Below are 18,232 nucleotides of genomic sequence, written 5' to 3' on the forward strand. Positions count from 1 at the left end.
TTACATGAAGAAACCTTTGCTATGAAGATATGAGATACCTAGGTAGTACCAGTGTGTAGGAACATACAGAAGAAATGAGACCATGATATAAGCAATACTTGGTTGCTTCTGTCCCATTGTGATGACTGTTCAAGCTATCTGTCATACCTGCTTATACGCTTGTGATGTCTCACATTGTTGTTGAATCAGACCGCTGAGAGATGGAAAAGATTTCGCGAGTTTCATGATGCTAGTCCTCGCCACCCATGTATCGTAGTTACTGTCCAGTGTCATATTCAATCTAGAATAATGTATGTGCAGCACAAAAACACGTTTTCCATTTCTTGTTGTAAGATAGGATTGTTGGAGCTTGAGCAAGAGGAGAGTGAATGCTATATGAAACGCCAGCGCGCTAGAGCGCATGCTTATGTATCATGAAACCCAGGTCATTAATCTCGTTACGCGTACGCAGTGCAATGCATGGCAGTTCTCGCGTCGCTATGCTCATTTCGTGCCCATTATATCGTACAGTGTGGTGCAATGCCAACTCCAACCTCACACCAATCTTGATCATTTTGTGTCCCATTTTGTACTTATCCTCTCATCTCGATGCTTTTGCAGCGTAATAGTAAGTTGCAGCGGTTGTACCAAGAACGAGAGCAGAAGCACTGTAATACCACGTTAGCGATAGTTCTCCTCAGTTCAGTTACTGCATAGTGGAGAACGAGTGGTGGAAGAGTGCCGCAAGGCACATACTCAAGAATTTCAGGGAAAAGGAAATAGTATTTGCTCACCTGGCTCGTTTCCGATCGCCAAAACAAGCAGCAAACATAGCTCGGAACAAATGTTGGAGGAAATTGTCTCTGCGATAATCTGATCGCTGTGCGAGTGCAGGCTTCGCTGCCTCGACAATCTTGTCCGTGATGCTGACATCATCTGCGGTACTTTCTGGCATTTCTTCTTCTGTCTGCGAGGATTCTTTCAATACTGCTCTGCGCTGCCGAAGCTCAGAGTCCAGATTAGAGACAGGATGGGCCTCCGAAGTGGTAGTTTTTGGCTCAGATGTGACTAACTCTGTTGCAGATTTTGCCATGTTGACTGGTGCAGAGATGGCATTGAGCAGAGCGCTGTGGGCCACTGAGATGTCTTTGGCGCCGTCATGCTTAGCAACACTTTCCGCTTCGCTAGACTCCTGCTTATGGGAGCCAGGCTCGTCGATCTTGGTGTCGAATGCATCTCCGAGTTGCTCGTTATCATCTGCTAAAGAGGCTGCATATGGGTCTCGCACGAACCTGGCCGGCGGACTGGACCTACGGGTGGTGTTGTGACTGATGTACACGGGTGATGGCATACTATCCAGATCATGATGGTACCCTTCATCCTCATCACTGTTCTCGTCCTCAGGTACAGATGCCAACGAAGCATATGATTTGACGGGAACAAGATCGATGGAAGAGCAGGCTTGAGACAGGACAGATGGCTGCGGAGAGTGTGGGCGTTCATGCATCGATTCATCCTCAGGAAGATGCATACCAATCGTCGCTACACGTGCCAAAATCGATTCTCGGTTTGTTGGGAATCGTTCCAAGGATGGGTCATTAAGGTCCTGGTCCTCCGCGTCTGATTGAGGTAGCCTGTGAGGAAGATTACTCCCCGTTCGTCCTCTGAAGAAGTCGTGTCGACCGGCTGCGCCGAACAACTCTCGCGCATTGTCAGTCTCGTAACCAAATGTTGGCTGCCTCTCCAAAGAGAAATGAGCATCGTCCTGTGAGAAGTCTGAGCCAGTGCTGCTCACGAAGGCTGATTCTCGTTCATGTGGAAGAAGAGGTGTGTCGTCATCCTCGGCGTCACGCTTACCCTCGTCATCGTCCTCGTTACCATATGCTCCATAGTGCTGTGGCTCCCGGTTCTCAGAATGTCCACTCTTGGTGAGGGTCTCGCTTCTCTTATAGTCCGAAAAACCACTTTCGTGTGATAGTAATGGGTATCTGTCCAGCTCATTCCTCTCGTCGTCAGATTCGGTGTCAGCCCCATCGTCCTCGGTAAAGCCGGTTTCGTGAGGAAGGAGAGGGGCGCCGCCGGATTCTTCAACATCGTCCTCGTCATCATTGCCTTCATGAGAAACCTGTAGTCCATCTCTCGCTTCGCTTACGCTACCTCTAAGTTCAGTCTCATGGCTAAGCAAGGGCGCTAGATTTAGCTCGTCACCATCCTCAGGCTCAGGAGGTGTATCCATTGCATCTCCGGAACTGGTCTGATCCGTTGATGATTGTGTGGATTCATCGTCAATGATAATCTTTGGAGGTGCCTGTGATTCGTCGTCGTCCGCCTGAAAAGATTCATGACGAAATAATGGAGCAGCTCGGTCGTCTTCAGTATCACCTGGTTCTGTATGAGACTCTGGTGTGATGGTAAGTATGTCTGGTTGTGTGTCCGAGGCCCTCACATCATGTGCAACCTTCTGAGCAGTCGTGGCATCCTCGCCAAAGTCATCTCCATATGCAGGCCGATCATCCGTCTTGTCGACGACTAGAAGCGGAATTTCAGGCGATCTGAGTGTTTCCGTCTTGATTGGCGAGTCCACTTTCGTTTCTTCATAGTCGGGCTCTGCGTCGTCCGAGCGCTTAGCAGCATCTACAGGAAGGTTGAGGTGATGGGTGTTGCCATAGGCTGGCTGCTTTTGGTCCTCAACCTTGTCGCCTACCATGGAGGAAACTGGATAGCTGGATAGCTGATCACCCATTGTACTGTCTTTTCGATCCTCTGGTACCTTCAATGGGTTTGCGAGAGAAGCCTTCAGCGATTCCTGTTCGGAGGGAGTTTCCTGTACCGTGGTGGCTTCGGGTGCTGATTTCAACGAGTTGTTTTCGCTGGCGACTTTGACGTGGATGACATTGTTGCGAATGCCATCGTCGGTGGCAGCTGCGTGAGGTCATTAAAAAAGCCTTTTCATACCTACATGAGCTAACATACCAGTCTCTTTTAACTCGTCCAATACCCAATGGTCTTCTCCCACGCGGATTTTGTATTGGTAGCTGCCTTCAGCAACGTCATTGAACTCTTTGCGAAAGATCAGGTTGTCCGAGGCGGTTTTGTCTTCATTCACGTCCATCTCAACCGGCGTCCAGTCGTTTATGGAGGTAGTGACATAGACAGGTGGCTGCACACCCGTCTGCGAGAAGGTGATGGTCGCATGGCCGGCCATGGTGTCGTGAGCGGTGATGTTCCGCAGCGGCAGAGGCCCAGAAGGTGGAGGTATAAGAGTGGGGTATACAGGATCGCTCGCGTGCCTGGGAAGCCGCGGTTGATGGGTAGGGTCTACTGGGACAGGAATATCGTTAGTTGTTGAAGATGGGCGGTATGCTAGTAGGCTACAGAGCCCGTACACGCTGGCGGCGAGAGTATCCGGTCATACAACGGGGGTAGGAGGGGAATAGGTGTAGTACAGAGGGGAGGGAGGGGTTGCGAGTGTTAGTCGAGGATAGCAGCTTACCGCGCAGTGGAGTGATGAGAAGCCGTTAGTTGCTTCCCACGAAAAGAAATGTGCTTGCCTCAAAAGGCAAAAAATTGAGATATCGATCCGAGGTATTGGAGGAAGTGTGGATGCAGCTTCAAGGCAGGAGCGGCTCGATTGTTGAGTTGCGGCTTCCCTGTTCCGTTGGGCGAGATGCGCGCATGTGGAGGGCTTGGGAGCTTGTGGACGTTGGGGCCAGTGTCGTGGTTGCAGTCACAGTAAATCCCTCTGCGCTGCTTCCAAAATCTATCGCGCATCTCCGCACCCTTCTGACAGACCCTGCGTCTTTCCGAGCCTCCATTCTTTTGGCGGGGGGTTGCTATGCTTCAAGAGTGACGTGAATGCAACGTCCAGCATTATTCGCGCTATGTCCACAAGCTGGCCTACCACAACGGCCTCATTAGCCACCCGTAACCAAAGACAGCTCTCTCCGCGGCGATCCTCCACCGCATGGCCCGACCTCAAGCACTACGGAAGTAAGCTTCGCTCATTCTCTCCCAGCACCAGCAACAACCAGCGCCATCATCTTTTAGCTGACGCATCCTGATGTAGCCATCGCGAGCGTCAGTGGCGGCTGCATATCGCTCAAGGTGGCGGTGTGGATCTTCAGACATCTCCTTCACATGCGCAAGACAGCAAACGGATCATGCCTGTAGGTACCTGGGTGGTAGTGCTGCTTAAGGAGCTGCATCGGATAATCATGTCTTTTCGAACATTGCTGCCATCGCGACCATGATGAACCGTTCTGTTTTATCTTCGGCCTGCTCCACGCCCGGTGAGCTATGTTCAGTGGCTAGCCCTCTCCTGGGCCAGGTGCTTTGACTTCACCTGTCAAGTTTCCATCGCAAACACAAAGCTAGTGATCGGCAACGGATGCACTATGATGCAAATTCATAAACTACCCAGCTCCAGGTTCTGGCACGCGTCCTAATATGCCTAAAGTCGTCTGTCCAACGATCTTCTGAGACACCAAAGAACACGTTTATGCCATCATTGCGATGCTTCACCAGCCACACCGGGATATCCCGTCCAGCTTTTTGCGCCACATGGCCAATCGCATTATATCTCATAAACACTCGTACCATTCGTTCAGGCTGCGGTTCTCGGAACCCGAGGCCATGTCTTCCAACATACTTCCGATACCCAATGTCCCGGGATCGTGGGTCTAAACAAGGTTTCGAGATGCGCGCTGCGACAGGGCGCGCCGCACCATTACCACGCGACAATCCACAATACCGATGCCGAGAAGAGGTATGCACAGGCCGCGTGTCTCTTTGTGCACCGTTTGATATGCTTCTGGAAGGTAATCTCAGTTTCAAGCAGCGCCGCGTCAATCATGCCGAGCAGGAGTCTTGCAACGTCCGATCGCGCTGTCGCACTTTCGGTGTCGTAACTTATCCACGCTGTATTAGATGTGTGCAGGTCCCATTTGGCACTCTAGTCTGACGATCATCCTTTACTTTCTTTCTTTTTTTCTCTTCTCCAGTCGGGCGTTTTGGAATCTTTGCGCCATTGTAGGATTAACTCTCGCAGCCTCATGTCAAACCTTCGAACGTCGTATAGCTCAGCCACATACCGAACTCGCAATGGGACACATCGTATATGTCGCGAACGGACGTGACCAAGGGCCTGTAATAAGTCGAGTCAGCATGGCCATGTACACAATGGCGGTGGCAGTTGTGGCTCTTCGGTAAGGACGCAACTTTGTAGTAATCCGGTATCGCATTGCTGATATCTAATAGATGCTTTACTCGCGGATACATAGTCAAGAAATTTGGCTTGGACGATCTCTTTATCGCCATCGCCGTCACACTTGGAGCTGCACAAACAGTCACCATCATATTACAGATCGAACATGGACAAGGACGACACGCATCGGAGCTACACGTTGAGCAATTCGATGAGATGCTCATGGTACCGCCAACTCGTATCGAGGCATTTCACTTCGTGCTGACAGCCGACTAGTACCAATGGATCAATATGTTGATATATTTTGTGGCGAACTGGTATGCCGCACCATCACTCTTCCTACACATTATCAAGGTTAACGTAATTGCAGGACTGTCAAAATGAGTATCCTAGCTCTCTACTACCGAATTGGATATGGTAAACAGGGTTTGCCATGGATCGTACAGTCACCCGCCGTATGGACAGTAGCTGCCTTCATGACTGCCTTCAGTTCCTCTGTCTTTCTCGTAAGCACCGTCCTTGCTTGTATAGTGATCATGATTGACATCTTTGGAAGACCCAATTATTCATCTGCACACCAATATCACGCGTCTGGGACGTTGAAGCTCAACCCGATGGATGCATCAATGCCGCCATGTTCATGGTCATCTCGGGTGCCATCAATGTCGTTACAGATATTGTCTTGTTGGTCTTCCCTTTGCCGTTGATCTGGGTAATCAAGTTCAACAAGAGACAAAGAAGTGAGTCAACGCACGTGTGGAGTTGTCAAATGCGTAATGCTGATCATCGTTTCAGCGGCTCTAGCAGTCATTCTCTCTATCGGCGTCATCCCAGTCGTAGCCAGTTCCATGCGTCTCTGCGAGATTGTCATGTCTGACAGTCCCATCAGACCAGGAAGTACTTGGCAAGAAGTGGATTTCAGCTGGTACGTCCACTTCCAATGTTTCTCCCGTACCAACAAATCAACTAACATACCAATCGCAGGGGCTGGTCGTGGGTCCCAGTATGGTCTCAAATCGAAGTTGACATCGGTATACTTGCCGCGTCTCTTCCCTCCCTCTCTCCTTTACTTAAGCAAGTTTTCAACTGCCCCCACCGAACCGCCACACCATCTGAAGTACCCACCATACCAGGGTACCGGGGGAGTTGGGGAAAAAAAAACTTGGTCAGCATCGACGACGATGACGACCTCGAGAAGGGAACGGGCGGCGCCTTTGACTTTGATGGGGAGAGAAGACTGACGGTTACAGAGAAGGAGATGGGAAAGGCTATGGATATGGGAAACAGTTATTTTGATGATAGCACATCGGATGTGGGGGAGAGGGATTCAGTCTATCCGGAATCGATGGGTAGGCCTAGTATTGGCGTAACAAGGACAGCGGACGTGCGTGTTTTGACTAGAACAGATGTGCCGAGGATAGTAGAGTATAAGAAATTATGACATTATATTCAGGATCGTGTTTCAAGCCGGGTACTTCTACCAAGTGTGAGAAAGTATTCATTATCGTGTCGTTATCGTTACTCGGTGTTAGTATACTCATGCAGTATTATACAGGGTGTTAGTACAGGCGCCTTGACGCCCAAAGTTTAGCAATACCTCACCAACGTCCAAAGCCATCAATCGCGGAGCTGAACTGAGTAGCTAGTTGACTTGTGACTGCACAGTCGCTCGCTTCAGCCTTCTCCATAGCCTGGGGTAGCCATTCTCTAATCTTCTCCTCTCTGTTGTGGTGACTCGGGTGTGTACTCAGTATCTGCGGCGGGCCCGCCCCGCCCGCCTTCTCCATGCGCGTCCAGAACTGCATCGCGGCTTCTGGTCGATAGCAACCTTGCGCCATCATCAAGAGGCCAATGTAATCAGCCTCGGCTTCGTGTTTGCGCGATGCGGGCATGGAGAGGAAGAGATCGAGGAGCATTTTGCCTGAGTAGAAGGACACATCGAACATAGATAGGGCGAGGACGCCGAGGAGAATCAAGGGGGCTTGAGACATGCGTTCACTGTGTTTCCGTTAGCAGGCCTTCAAGACATTCGAGGGAAAGGGACATGAACACTAACGCGGTATGATGCGCAACGACATGCGCAATCTCATGGCCCAATACCGCCGCAATGCCGTCTTCGTCCCTGCACAACGGCAGAATCCCTGTGAAAACAAAGACTTTCCCCCCAGGCGCAACAAAAGCGTTTTGCTCGGGAGACTCGATGACTGTGACTTGCCAGTTCAGATCTTTGAGCCCTTCACCCTCGGCATACGGCAATAACCGCTCCAGAACCCTCTTCACCTGCCGGACTCTCGCATCGCTATCCGGTAATATCCTGCCTTGGTATTCTTGTCGGACTTGCTCGACGGATTGCTGCCCCAGCGCTTCTTCGATACCAGGTGAGATGATGTTGAACCGACGGCGACCGGAAACGGGCACTTGTTCGAGGTTGTACAGGTAAACGCCACCGGTGCCTGCGCTGATCAGGCCAACGTCGCGGTAGAAAGTTGGGCGTTGGGCCCAGCGATAAAGGAGACCAGAGAAACCGCCAGATTGTGCGCTGAAGCGCTTGTACTGGGGGCCATTGCCTCGACCGCCGAAGGGGAGTTGTTGGTAGGCGCGTGTTTGTGAGTGGGTGCGGAAGGATTGGTGTGCATGCTGGGGCAAACGAGGCGAAGGGCGCAAGGCGCTGAGTTGCGGTCGTACTCGATGCATCGTGAAAGCGCTCCAGAGCGGTGATGCTGCCTGAGTGGGATTTGGCTGGACATATATCCAGTGAGGAATGACGTACAGCGAAGTCCGCGGGAATGCCAAGATTTTGGTTCGGAGCTATCTTCTCCTCAACGCCAGCTGCGACCACTCGCCAGCTTCCTCAATCATCATCGTTGTTAACTATTTTCGTCATTGCTGACAGTTTGTCTTGGTTTCGCGGACGTATTCCAGCGTCATCCACCAACAAGGCTTGCTCGTTCTTTCCTCAGCCGCACCGCATGGCACGCTTCCACGTCAAGCGCAGGATCAAGAATAGTGGCCTACTTCCAGATGCTAAAAGTGAGCTATCCTCGGCAAACGCCCAGGTCTTGCGCACGGTGGAGACTTCATAGTGATATAAATGAACCGGAGGTAAGTAAGAGCTAGCTCGTCGCGTGAATGACGCGCATCGTACATTGTCACAATACTGCTGCTCCTGCAAGATGCGCTTCTCATACATTGTTTCGACACCCAGGATCCTTCCATCCTCTCTCTCGCTATCCATTCCCTTACTTTAAGCGTATGCATATTCTACATGGACTTCCAGGACGCATGAGCCTGGGTTGTATGGGACGGGCGAGGGAAACGGGGATACCATTGCAGGCGAAGTCGAGCAAGGCGTCTCGGTCGCAGAAGACTCAACCATGGTGGGTGTAGCGGTGACTGTGACCATGGAAGATAGGGTAGGAGCAACAGCGGAGGACTGGGTGACGACAGCGCTAGTAGCCGAAGAGACAACGGACGAGCTGGACACGGCACACGACGGCAGAGGCGCGACATTGTCAATCTTGGAAACGACCCAGGAAGAAGCGTCGTCTGTGTAGAGCTCGAAGTAATTTAGGTCTAAACGTCGGTGTACGAAATTAGTGTATGTCTCACATGCAGTTCGTACAAGAACACTTACGGTCGGCCACAATATTACCACCGGCGCAGACTGGGTCACCAGCAGCGCAGTAAGAGCGGAGCACCGGTGCGTAGCGGTTGAGGTGTGCGAGATCCTCTGGTTTGCGTCCGTTGGCTTGCTTGTCGGCACCGTCGAGCACGTTGTAGGGCTGGTTGGCGGTATGCATCACGTCTCCCCAGAGAAGAGCTGCCGCGACTTGTGTATGTCAGCATGGGTAAAGCTACACCATCGAAGAATCTGCTTACCCGCTTTACCAGCAGCGGAGTTGTTATCCAGACCGGTAGAGACAAAAGTACAACCACCCTATATAGAAACATCGAGTCAGTATGTATCTCCATGCGATTGACCCAAGTGATAAGAAGCTTACCGGTCCACCAAGCACGTCACCGACGACGTGCGCTCCCTCTGAGTAGCCATTGACCACGATGTGCGAGCAAGGGCATTTCTCATGGAAGGCCGTAATCTGAGAGATACCATTGCGAGCGCCTTCAGCAACTTGGTTGCAGTAGTCACCACCCAGAGTAACGTCAAACTGGATGTCGATGTAGTCGCAGCTTTTGCCCTGGGCAGTCAACTTGCCGCAAGTAGCTTCGACAAAGGGGAATGTGCGACCGTCATGGTATGGTGCGTCGTTGCCGCGAGCCATGAAGATGACTACATCAGCGCAAGTTGCGTCAAGCTTCGGGGGTACAGTCTGGGCTGCTGCGAGTGCAGAGAAGGCACCCAGAGTCAGGGCATTGCGGATATTGAACGACATGATTAAGTATTAGGTATATACAATGATGTATAGAGATCAAGGAGTGTGGAAGTGGAGACCACAGGCGGACTTGATACTTCAAAAAGAGCGTAAGGGTTCGTTGAGGTGTACCTGGGGTAACATGTTGAAGCAAGGGCCGACTACTTTAATACATCCAGTATACGAGCCCGTTAAATTTGATCGTTCTCCAGAGTATCGAAATGGTTTACTCCACACTGTTGGACGTGCTAAAGCAAGGGAGGCGTGGTTCCATCCCCTTTGCCCTGCATAAGTGTCCGAGTAATTGCTGCGGTTGCTTGCATCCTTGAGCCAGGATGATACCAGAGGACTACTGGAAGAAGAAGTTAGGAAGGAATTCGATTCCTTCGAGTTAGTACCAACGGTAGTTTAGCCACATGTGGGTGTAGCGGCACGACCTCGGGAAGGTGCCACCGGGTATTCTGATATCTTTGCTTGGTGCCACCTCCGCCAGGCCCACCGATGAGCTTGGATCTTGACACTCGGCAGTACGACAGCATACATCTCCTCATAGAAATTCCTTTGCTCTGTCATCGACAAGTTTTCGTGACTGGGTCGCGTCTTGGCTTGAGAATACTCATTTCAAAACAGCACACGACAACATCTCGCGTTGTTCATAGAAGGACTTTTTCGAACAACCCCAAACACTGTTTTAACACTTCCTATCCTGGCTCTTCTAGTTTGAGAGAAAGCAGCTAACTTTCCATCACAAAACTGCGTAGTTTACTGAGATCTTTCAATTTGTAATAGAGAGTCAGCTGTTATCTCTTAAGATGGAAGAGTAAAAGGGATATAAACCTAAGAATTTTGCTAGTAAAATTTACCTACGTGTTCTTTCTTTCTAAAGAATGTTCTTTTAGTTTACTTTGTATTATAAAGTCGTAGAGCTATAAGAAAGAAGTAGTTTTACTATACAAATTCTATGTCTATCTCTGGTGCTAAGAATCTTAGGTAGGCAGAGGTCGCTTTGATCTAATCTTTTGGAGTTATCCGAAAAGTCTTTCCTAGACTTATCCGGACACCCCATAGATCGTTACAGCACGCTGTGTACTAAGATTCACGTCAGGGTTCCCACCCATGGCTGAAGGGTATGTGTTCTAGCTCGCAATCTGAATCTTGTCCGCAAAGGTGTGCATAGACGCGTACGGCAGCATGTTTCGTATCCTCCAACTTTTTGAACCCAATTTTCATTGCCTCTGCTTGCATCGTCTCAGCCCATATGTCTGGATTATGCGTGATGTCACGATTGTACCCGACAGGTGTAGCGTGACAACAGAGACTCGTGTCTAAGGTTTGAATGTCGGATTTCCTTTGCTCGTCGATCCTACCCTCCAACTCAACGACAAAACTGACAGCAATATCCAAGGGCACTCGCAGGACATTAAGGCCAGCGGCATCGGCTCTTTCGATGGGCAAAGCGAATTGTTCGAGACGATCCAGGGTAACGTGAACATCGGTGTTGATTTGACTTGTTCCGGTAAGAATGACCAGGATAGTCTGCGTCCTCGCCACTTTGCGAAGACTGAAGCAACCGTCTCGTCGTTCAACCCTATAGTCACGTCGGTCGCATACAAGGATGACGGCAGGAAGAAGAGGATGCACCGAATAGTTATCCGTACTCGAAGAGATGTGCTGTGCTTGAGCACAAAGCGACGAATGTGCCTCCAAAATCTGTGGTAGGCTCGATGGGCCGGTAGCTGTGATTCGAACGGGTGCTGCGAAGAAATGGCCAAACTCGATGTTTGACCCAACAGAGCTTCGATGCCATTCTTCGTATATAGCTGCAAAGATCATACCAGCCATATTAGACTTCTCGGGCGCATCAGGTGCACCCTTCTGCGCAGACTGAAGCCAATAGAAAGCTGTAGGCTTATTGCACATCTCCTTTGCTATGTCACCTACTATGCCTTCGACGTCACGGAGGACAACGCGATAGCAGTCAATCGTAGTCCAAATCACCTTTTGCATCCAGCGGAAGTGTGCCTCTCTTTGAAAGTGCCACGATCGTTTTAGGTCTTCAAGGATGAGCGACTCTGGCAGGTCCTCAAAAACAATCGCGGGGTTGCGCCATGGACTGTCCCTCCATGGATTGTTTGTCGACATTGTTCTTGTACGGCAGAAGGTGTCGAATGTGGTGACAATATTTTGTGTGCTCGGGAGATTAACAGAAAGATAAAGCTTCCCGGCAAATTGAGTGAGCGCCAGCTCTTCACTTTGGTACGCCAAGTTTGGCGACCTAGAGGAGTACCATGATACATCATAGGGGATGAATCCGCGTGTTCGTGCCATTTGATAGGACCATATGTATTCGTAGACTACGTATTCGGTACTTAGTGTTCATACGGGAGTCAGAATGAGCTTGCACTTGACGCACAAGACGGGCGAGTGGTCAACTCTGGCGAAGACTCAACCAAAGATCTATCTCTATCGCGATGTCTCCCCGTCATAATGCGGAAAGGCCCTTGGAAGATATACAATATAGACTACTGTTCAAACTTAATACAAAATGTGAATATTAGTACATAGTGTGCTATAACCATATATAGAGTCTCTGGATAGTTGTAAAGTGATGGAGTGATAGAAATTTTACGCGACTTGATATGGATGGTGCTTCAAGGATGAGGGAATGATGTTTGCGCTTCACAGATCCGGGCAACCACATAACCCTATGACTTGATGGTTTGTTTGATATGGACTATCAGTAGCTGACAGGAAGACGTAAATATCTCTTGACATAGCGCGTGGGTAAGGGCTTGCCATGTCATGATTGGGTACGCATCCCGAGCGGCTTGAGCAAAACTGTGTTGTGGATATAATATTCAAAAACAACGGATTCCTTCACATACGACCATAGGACACTGAAAATTAGGCTTCCCGTCCGCTCAGCCATATACAAGCAGTGTACCGGCGGATTAGTAGTTAGGTGGGTGACCACTAGCGAATCCCCGCTGTTGTATGTTTTTGTTTTTGCTAGGGTGTAGAGCGTACAGATCATTACCTATGCATCAGTTTTTTGCTCCCTAGGGGTAGACCGCCGAGGCACGCGTGGGCAGGGTGCTGGGTCTTGCTCACCATGTGTTCCTGGAGTAAGACTGCAAATGCTAAATCAGATAGGGCATTCTTGACTATGTGGTTCGTGTGTCTTTTCTACCTGAATCGCTTCAAGCGCGTTGAAATGACAGAGCGTGTCGCATCCGACGTACTTGCTCGGCCCGTCGGCAATAAACCGTCGGCAATAACCGCCGCGGTCTTCTTCCGCCACCAGTTCCTTTCAATTACCTCATAATTTCGGGAAAATGAGCCTGCTAACTTCGGCAAACTCGTAGACTTGCAAGCTCGTACAGGTTGTGACTCAGCAAAATATGGATCTGGGGAAGCAAATATCCGGGGTCGTGTTTCTTGCACCCTAACAACATCTTCGGCTTGCGATAAGATGGCAGCTATCGGGCCAGATCCACCGGCTGAGGAGTTCAATCATATAGCAGAGGAGGATTTCAGGCCGACCAAACAAGAAGTATCTGCGACTTTTGATGTGACGCGAGTTGTGTCCATCGAGCCGCCTCCCAATGGCGGATGGGTCGCATGGTCGCAAGTGCTAGGTGGGCACATCATCACCTTCTTTACCTGGGGCTTCATCACATCGTTTGGCATGTTCCAGGCACACTACACTTCAATCGGTCTCTCGACACCCTCCAATATCTCATGGATCGGCGCACTTACCGTCTTCTTGCTACTATCCGTCCCTCTCTGGTCGGGCGCCGCATCGGACACTGGCCATTTCAAACTTGTCTTACGCATGGGCATCGGGTTGTGGCTTGTTGGCATCTTTATGACAAGCATCTGCAAAGAGTATTGGCAATTTGTACTTGCGCAGGGGTTTTGCATTGGGCTTGCAAATGGCTGTATGTTTGTCCCTATGGTCTCCGTTATCTCGACCTACTTCGATGCGACGAAGCGAAGTTTTGCGATCAGTATCACATTATGTGGATCGGGAACAGGGGGTTTGGTAATCCCGATAATGCTCAACAGGCTCATCGATCGCATCGGATTTGGATGGGCGGTAAGGACGTTGGGCTTTATGGCGCTGGTCATGCTGTTGATTGCGGAGCGGCTGCTGAAGAAACGACTCCCGCCAAAAAGCTCGGTGAAGATGCTCGAACCGAGTGAGCTGAAGGATCCAGTGTTTGATCTCTTCGTATGTGATTTGATTCAAAAGTTCACCTACACTATGCTAATTCGCTAAGATCCTTGGATCGGTCTTTTGTTTCGCAGGTCTATGGTTCGCTTTCTTCTACGTAAGTACGATTCAATTTCATCTCTAGTCACATAACTGATCTTTTTCAGATCAATGCCTTCGCCAGAAGAACCTTGAGCATGACATTGGAAGAATCAATACCGCTCCTTTTGGTGCTGAACGGCGTCGGCATACCGGGGCGCTTATTGCCTGCGTACATTGCCGATCACTACTGCCGGCCATTGACCATCAGCTTAATCGTCAGCTTTGTCACCGCTCTTCTTCTCTATTGCTGGGCTGCGATCAACTCGACTGCAGGCATGTATGCCTTTGCGGCGCTTTACGGCTTGTTTGCTGCGGCCTTGCAAGCCATGTTTCCTGCAACACTAGCAGATCTGACCTTGGACAACAAGAAGATCGGTACCAGAATGGGCATGGGTTTTGCGCTGTCTAGTTTCGGATGTCTCATTGGAGGTCCTGGTGGAGGAGCATTGGTCGAGGCTGGCAACGGATCTTACTTGTATGGACAAGTGCTTGCTGGTTCGTGCGGCGTATTGGGCTTCACGTGCTTCTTGACTGCAGCGCTGATTCACAAGAAGAAAGCAAAGCAGCTCGATGATGTGTAGAGAAGTATGGTTGCGGTTCACCTTCAACTATACCTTTAGTGAAACATGGGTGTTCGTGCCCTCATATACGAATATAGATAAAGTGACCTGTTGGATAGAACACACCTGGAATAGGTGGTGACCAGATCTTGGTGCCTGAGGTCCAGCGGGTACATGCGACACTTCGGTCTCAGCATTGACCAGATCAGCGTTCACGTAATGTTCCGAGTAGCCCAGTTAGTACTTTGTAAATTAGAGTCGGGCTGATGTTTCCTACCTATATTTACTCGCTGGTATCAAACCAATAGTCGAAAACCTGACTTCCAAGGACATATTGCATTCAGCAAGCAACTCTTCAATGACTGCAAAATCTACAATGACTAACCCTACCCACACCCCGGCAGCTCTCATGCCCTTTTGACTCAAGGCAGTTATGATCCAAATGCTATATGTCGAAATCATGAGTGTCAAATGTAGAATGGGCAACTGTGGGCTTGTAGTCATGTTTGACTCGCCGGAACAAGTCTTCCGCAAGCCTCGCCCTCAGCGGGAGACACGCAGCTCGACCCTCAGCTTGGGCGAATGGGCTGCAGATAAGCAAGAAACATCTGGATCGCATCCGCGACAAGCATGGTCAACCTAAAGCAAAGGCGGCTTAAGAGACTGGTACTTTGGCTTTCTAGGACTGAGTTTTTCAACGCACATGATCGGGAACTTTTGGCATTAACAGAGCGAGGAAGTTCGGCTGGAATGGCCGTGTCGACTCTTATCAGTCTCTGATAGACGCGCCTGGTAAGTTTGTCCAGCTGAAACAGATACCAGCTTTTCAATAATGGTACTTCGTACATTGATTGAAATCCGATCATTGTTGATCCGCTTCAACTTGTCTTTGCATCTTGTGCGTTGTGTATGCGAAGGGGAATTGATGGAAAATAGTGACAAATTCATCGCAAGAGGTCAGCACCATATGCGCAGGTAGCGCTGATCAGTAGCTGCTTGAAGTAGACAGAGTCGCGACCGGCTTCATCATCTTGTGCGTCGCTGTCTCGCCGCTCACAAGCAGCGCTACCATATCGTGTGCCGAGAATGTTCTGCGATAGTATACGAATCAGCAGGCGTGGGCATCATGTGTGGTGCGGGAAGCTCGCAGTCGCTTCCTAAAGAATAAATAAGCGGAGACGATGCGCAAAGCCTTACCACATGAGGACGCCATATGTGCCGTAGGATCTCTTGGGACGACAACGGGTATCGCAACAGCGGATCGTATAATATTGTGGCCTTGTTCCCAAGTTTACAGTCGAAGCTCAATTTTGTATCTCCCTCACTGTTGCTGTCGAAGTGTGCGGTAATTCTGCCCCAATCGGTAGGCCCTTTGTGAACGGATGATAAGCCCCCGTCGACTTGGCTTCCCACGGCTTCCTTCGGCTTCCTTTCCCTTTCTTTCATCTTAGACCGATGTTGCCATGCGCCAGAGGTCCTCGAGCCATTCTCCCGTTGACGTCCCGCCCCCCGAGCTCCTGCTCGTCGCGTGAGTCGCCCGCATCTCCGAGCAGGCCCGGCGGAGCCGTGCACCACAATAGGTTCGAATGGACAAGGGGCTGCCACTCTGTGATAGCTGCTGGCTCAAAGTTCTTGACCTCGGTCTGTATCAGAGAGACTTGAGAGATGGAAGTTTCAAATGATTGAGAGGTTGTTCTGTTTGACTTTACTGGAATGACATACCTGCTGAGCCAAGGGAGCATCTTGGAAAGGACAAGTTACACAAGCCCCTCTCCCCCTCACCACTTGAACGTGAGTATGCGAGCGCAAGCACATGCGGGAAAGGCTGCGAATCTTGGAAGCCAGCCGCTATAGCGTCAACATCGTGGCTATTGATTGGGCAACACCGTTGAATACGAGACGGCTCTTGGCTACTTCCTCTAGCGGCCGCGCCTCTGGTGAGTGGTCGTCGTTCTCTTCGCCTCGCCACCAGATCGGAAAACGAAACTACCAAGCAGTTCAATTGCACTTGAGGAAACAGAAACGAGATCAGGTCGCAGCATCTTCACTCCGTGGCTCTCCGAGATTCATGAGGTGGATACCCCGCTTGTGGTCTGATCATGCCAAAAAGGTCGGCAGGTTGCTTTGAGTGCAGGAAGAGGAAAGTACGATGCGACGAGACCAAACCAGAATGCAATACTTGCGTGAGGCGCGGAACAAAATGTCCTGGATACCGGCCGACGCAAGCCTTCATTCTTCATAATTTTGATGCACAGGGGGAGAAGCCGGCTCTCATCAAAGAGGATGAGAACCGCTACAGATACGCAAATCAAGCTTCGTCAAGCTCAACAGACGCTGGAAATCTCCCAGGAAATGTTCTCGTACGCCGAGAGGAGTTGCAAACGGAACCTGTTGATGCGCCTCTTCCCAAGCAGGTCAGCGCAGTTGCCGCCGACAGAATACAGCACCTAGGCACCTTCATTGCGCTGTATTTGCCCAGAGCTGAAGGCCCAGCACTGCCACCTCCATCAGCCCTAATGCTTGGCTTACCTACTATGCCCGCAAACAGTCCAGTACTGATGGCTGCGATCGATGCATTATCTGCAGCACAATTAGCAGTGAACAACAGAAATCATCCGCTCATCCATCGCTCAAGATCACTTTACGGCACAGCGCTGAGCCAGATGATGCGCGCGATCCAAGATCCAGTCACAGCCTTGAAAGACGAAACGCTGCTATCAACGTATATGCTCACGCTCTATGAAGTAAGATCTGCCCTGCCTTCATCTTGGGAATAGCTCTAATACCCAAATAGGTTTTTGTGGGTGTCACACAAGGCCATGGATTCTTTTACCATGTTCAAGGCCTGTTGCATCTGTTAAGGCAGCGTGGGCCAGCTTCTTTTGAGAGCCGATTGAGCATGCAAATTTTCCATGCCATACGGTACAACTCGGTACGACGAACAATCTCGTTCGATGTTGTGCAATCCCGCTGATTTCTTCTAGTTGAGTATCGGCTATCACATGCGGAAGGCCTCGATGTTGGACAGCCCAGAATGGCTGGCAGTGACAGCCAAAGCGGCCAAAGTGGATCCATATGTTGCTCTGAACGATATCTGTATACACATCCCACGACTTCTAGAGCGTACAGACAAAATTGCTAGGCCAGGGTGCCCACAAGAAGAGATAGATACTCTTATCGAGGATTCACAACAAATCGCAAATCGTGCTTTCGAGTGGCTCTCGACTTTCGAAAGAAATGGTCCGCGATACGACATGGTAGACATAGCATCGATGGAAGGCTTCTTGGATATCTGCGCAGACCGCGTGTTCGATCCGATATTCTACTTCCATTATTTTGGCGCTGGCATCTGCTACTTGATCTACAATATGAGCATGTTGATCATGCAAGGAAACACATTCAAGCTCCTCCGTCAGCATCGACAGCTCGATATAAAGCAACTTTACATGTGGGACCGGCAACTCAGCAGCTATGCAGATTCAATCTGTCGGAGCGTACCGTACAATTGTCGACCCGTTACCGGATATACTGCGAAGTTCGGATCGTTAACCCCGCTTATGGTTGCGAGGAAGTACTATGAGATGAAGGGAGCTCAAACTGAAGCAGCGTGGTGCGGCAAGGTCTATATGGGCGCAAGAGTACCAGAGCTGTATCAAGCGCCGATAGCTTTGGAGCCATTTGAAGAGGTCAAGAAGACTGTGCAGGGTAATCCGCGATTTATATGAAGCGCCGCGTTTTAGTGATGCAAGAAAATATATAAATGACATTGCACTTCTCATCCCGCTTCGTCAAACAATTCATT

The 18,232-nt window shown here is 50.1% G+C and overlaps 7 protein-coding genes across 7 annotated transcripts; 3 read left to right on the plus strand and 4 right to left on the minus strand.

Annotated features, from left to right (window-relative positions):
- Positions 1 to 769: 769 nt before the first annotated feature.
- GT037_004529 (uncharacterized protein) lies at positions 770 to 3,184 on the minus strand (the record flags this gene model as incomplete). Its single annotated transcript, XM_038929576.1, has 2 exons — positions 770 to 2,901; positions 2,953 to 3,184. 2 exons carry the CDS (start codon positions 3,182 to 3,184, stop codon positions 770 to 772), a joined length of 2,364 nt encoding a protein of 787 aa, XP_038787848.1.
- A 1,895-nt stretch (positions 3,185 to 5,079) lies between these two features.
- GT037_004530 (uncharacterized protein) lies at positions 5,080 to 6,623 on the plus strand (the record flags this gene model as incomplete). The annotated part of the gene is made up of 7 exons (XM_038929577.1): positions 5,080 to 5,183; positions 5,236 to 5,407; positions 5,459 to 5,499; positions 5,553 to 5,688; positions 5,739 to 5,922; positions 5,978 to 6,107; positions 6,167 to 6,623. The coding sequence occupies 7 exons, from the start codon at positions 5,080 to 5,082 to the stop codon at positions 6,621 to 6,623; spliced, it is 1,224 nt and encodes a 407-aa protein (XP_038787849.1).
- Positions 6,624 to 6,780: 157 nt separating this feature from the next.
- Positions 6,781 to 7,876, minus strand: GT037_004531 (carbohydrate esterase family 5 protein; the record flags this gene model as incomplete). The annotated part of the gene is made up of 2 exons (XM_038929578.1): positions 6,781 to 7,180; positions 7,239 to 7,876. 2 exons carry the CDS (start codon positions 7,874 to 7,876, stop codon positions 6,781 to 6,783), a joined length of 1,038 nt encoding a protein of 345 aa, XP_038787850.1.
- Positions 7,877 to 8,426: 550 nt separating this feature from the next.
- GT037_004532 (carbohydrate esterase family 5 protein) lies at positions 8,427 to 9,573 on the minus strand (the record flags this gene model as incomplete). The annotated part of the gene is made up of 4 exons (XM_038929579.1): positions 8,427 to 8,755; positions 8,817 to 9,011; positions 9,062 to 9,119; positions 9,184 to 9,573. 4 exons carry the CDS (start codon positions 9,571 to 9,573, stop codon positions 8,427 to 8,429), a joined length of 972 nt encoding a protein of 323 aa, XP_038787851.1.
- Positions 9,574 to 10,653: 1,080 nt separating this feature from the next.
- Positions 10,654 to 11,694, minus strand: GT037_004533 (uncharacterized protein; the record flags this gene model as incomplete). Its single annotated transcript, XM_038929580.1, has 1 exon — positions 10,654 to 11,694. One exon carries the CDS (start codon positions 11,692 to 11,694, stop codon positions 10,654 to 10,656), a length of 1,041 nt encoding a protein of 346 aa, XP_038787852.1.
- Positions 11,695 to 12,949: 1,255 nt separating this feature from the next.
- Positions 12,950 to 14,451, plus strand: GT037_004534 (mfs general substrate transporter; the record flags this gene model as incomplete). The annotated part of the gene is made up of 3 exons (XM_038929581.1): positions 12,950 to 13,786; positions 13,836 to 13,886; positions 13,936 to 14,451. Coding segments are annotated over 3 exons (1,404 nt in total), but the record flags the coding sequence as incomplete, so codon positions are not given.
- A 2,078-nt stretch (positions 14,452 to 16,529) lies between these two features.
- Positions 16,530 to 18,155, plus strand: GT037_004535 (sequence-specific dna binding rna polymerase ii transcription factor; the record flags this gene model as incomplete). The annotated part of the gene is made up of 3 exons (XM_038929582.1): positions 16,530 to 17,174; positions 17,225 to 17,362; positions 17,415 to 18,155. 3 exons carry the CDS (start codon positions 16,530 to 16,532, stop codon positions 18,153 to 18,155), a joined length of 1,524 nt encoding a protein of 507 aa, XP_038787854.1.
- Between the last annotated feature and the right edge of the window lie 77 nt (positions 18,156 to 18,232).

Source organism: Alternaria burnsii (genome assembly GCF_013036055.1).
Source record: "Alternaria burnsii strain CBS107.38 chromosome Unknown 698, whole genome shotgun sequence".
In the NCBI taxonomy this organism is placed as follows: domain Eukaryota; kingdom Fungi; phylum Ascomycota; class Dothideomycetes; order Pleosporales; family Pleosporaceae; genus Alternaria; species Alternaria burnsii.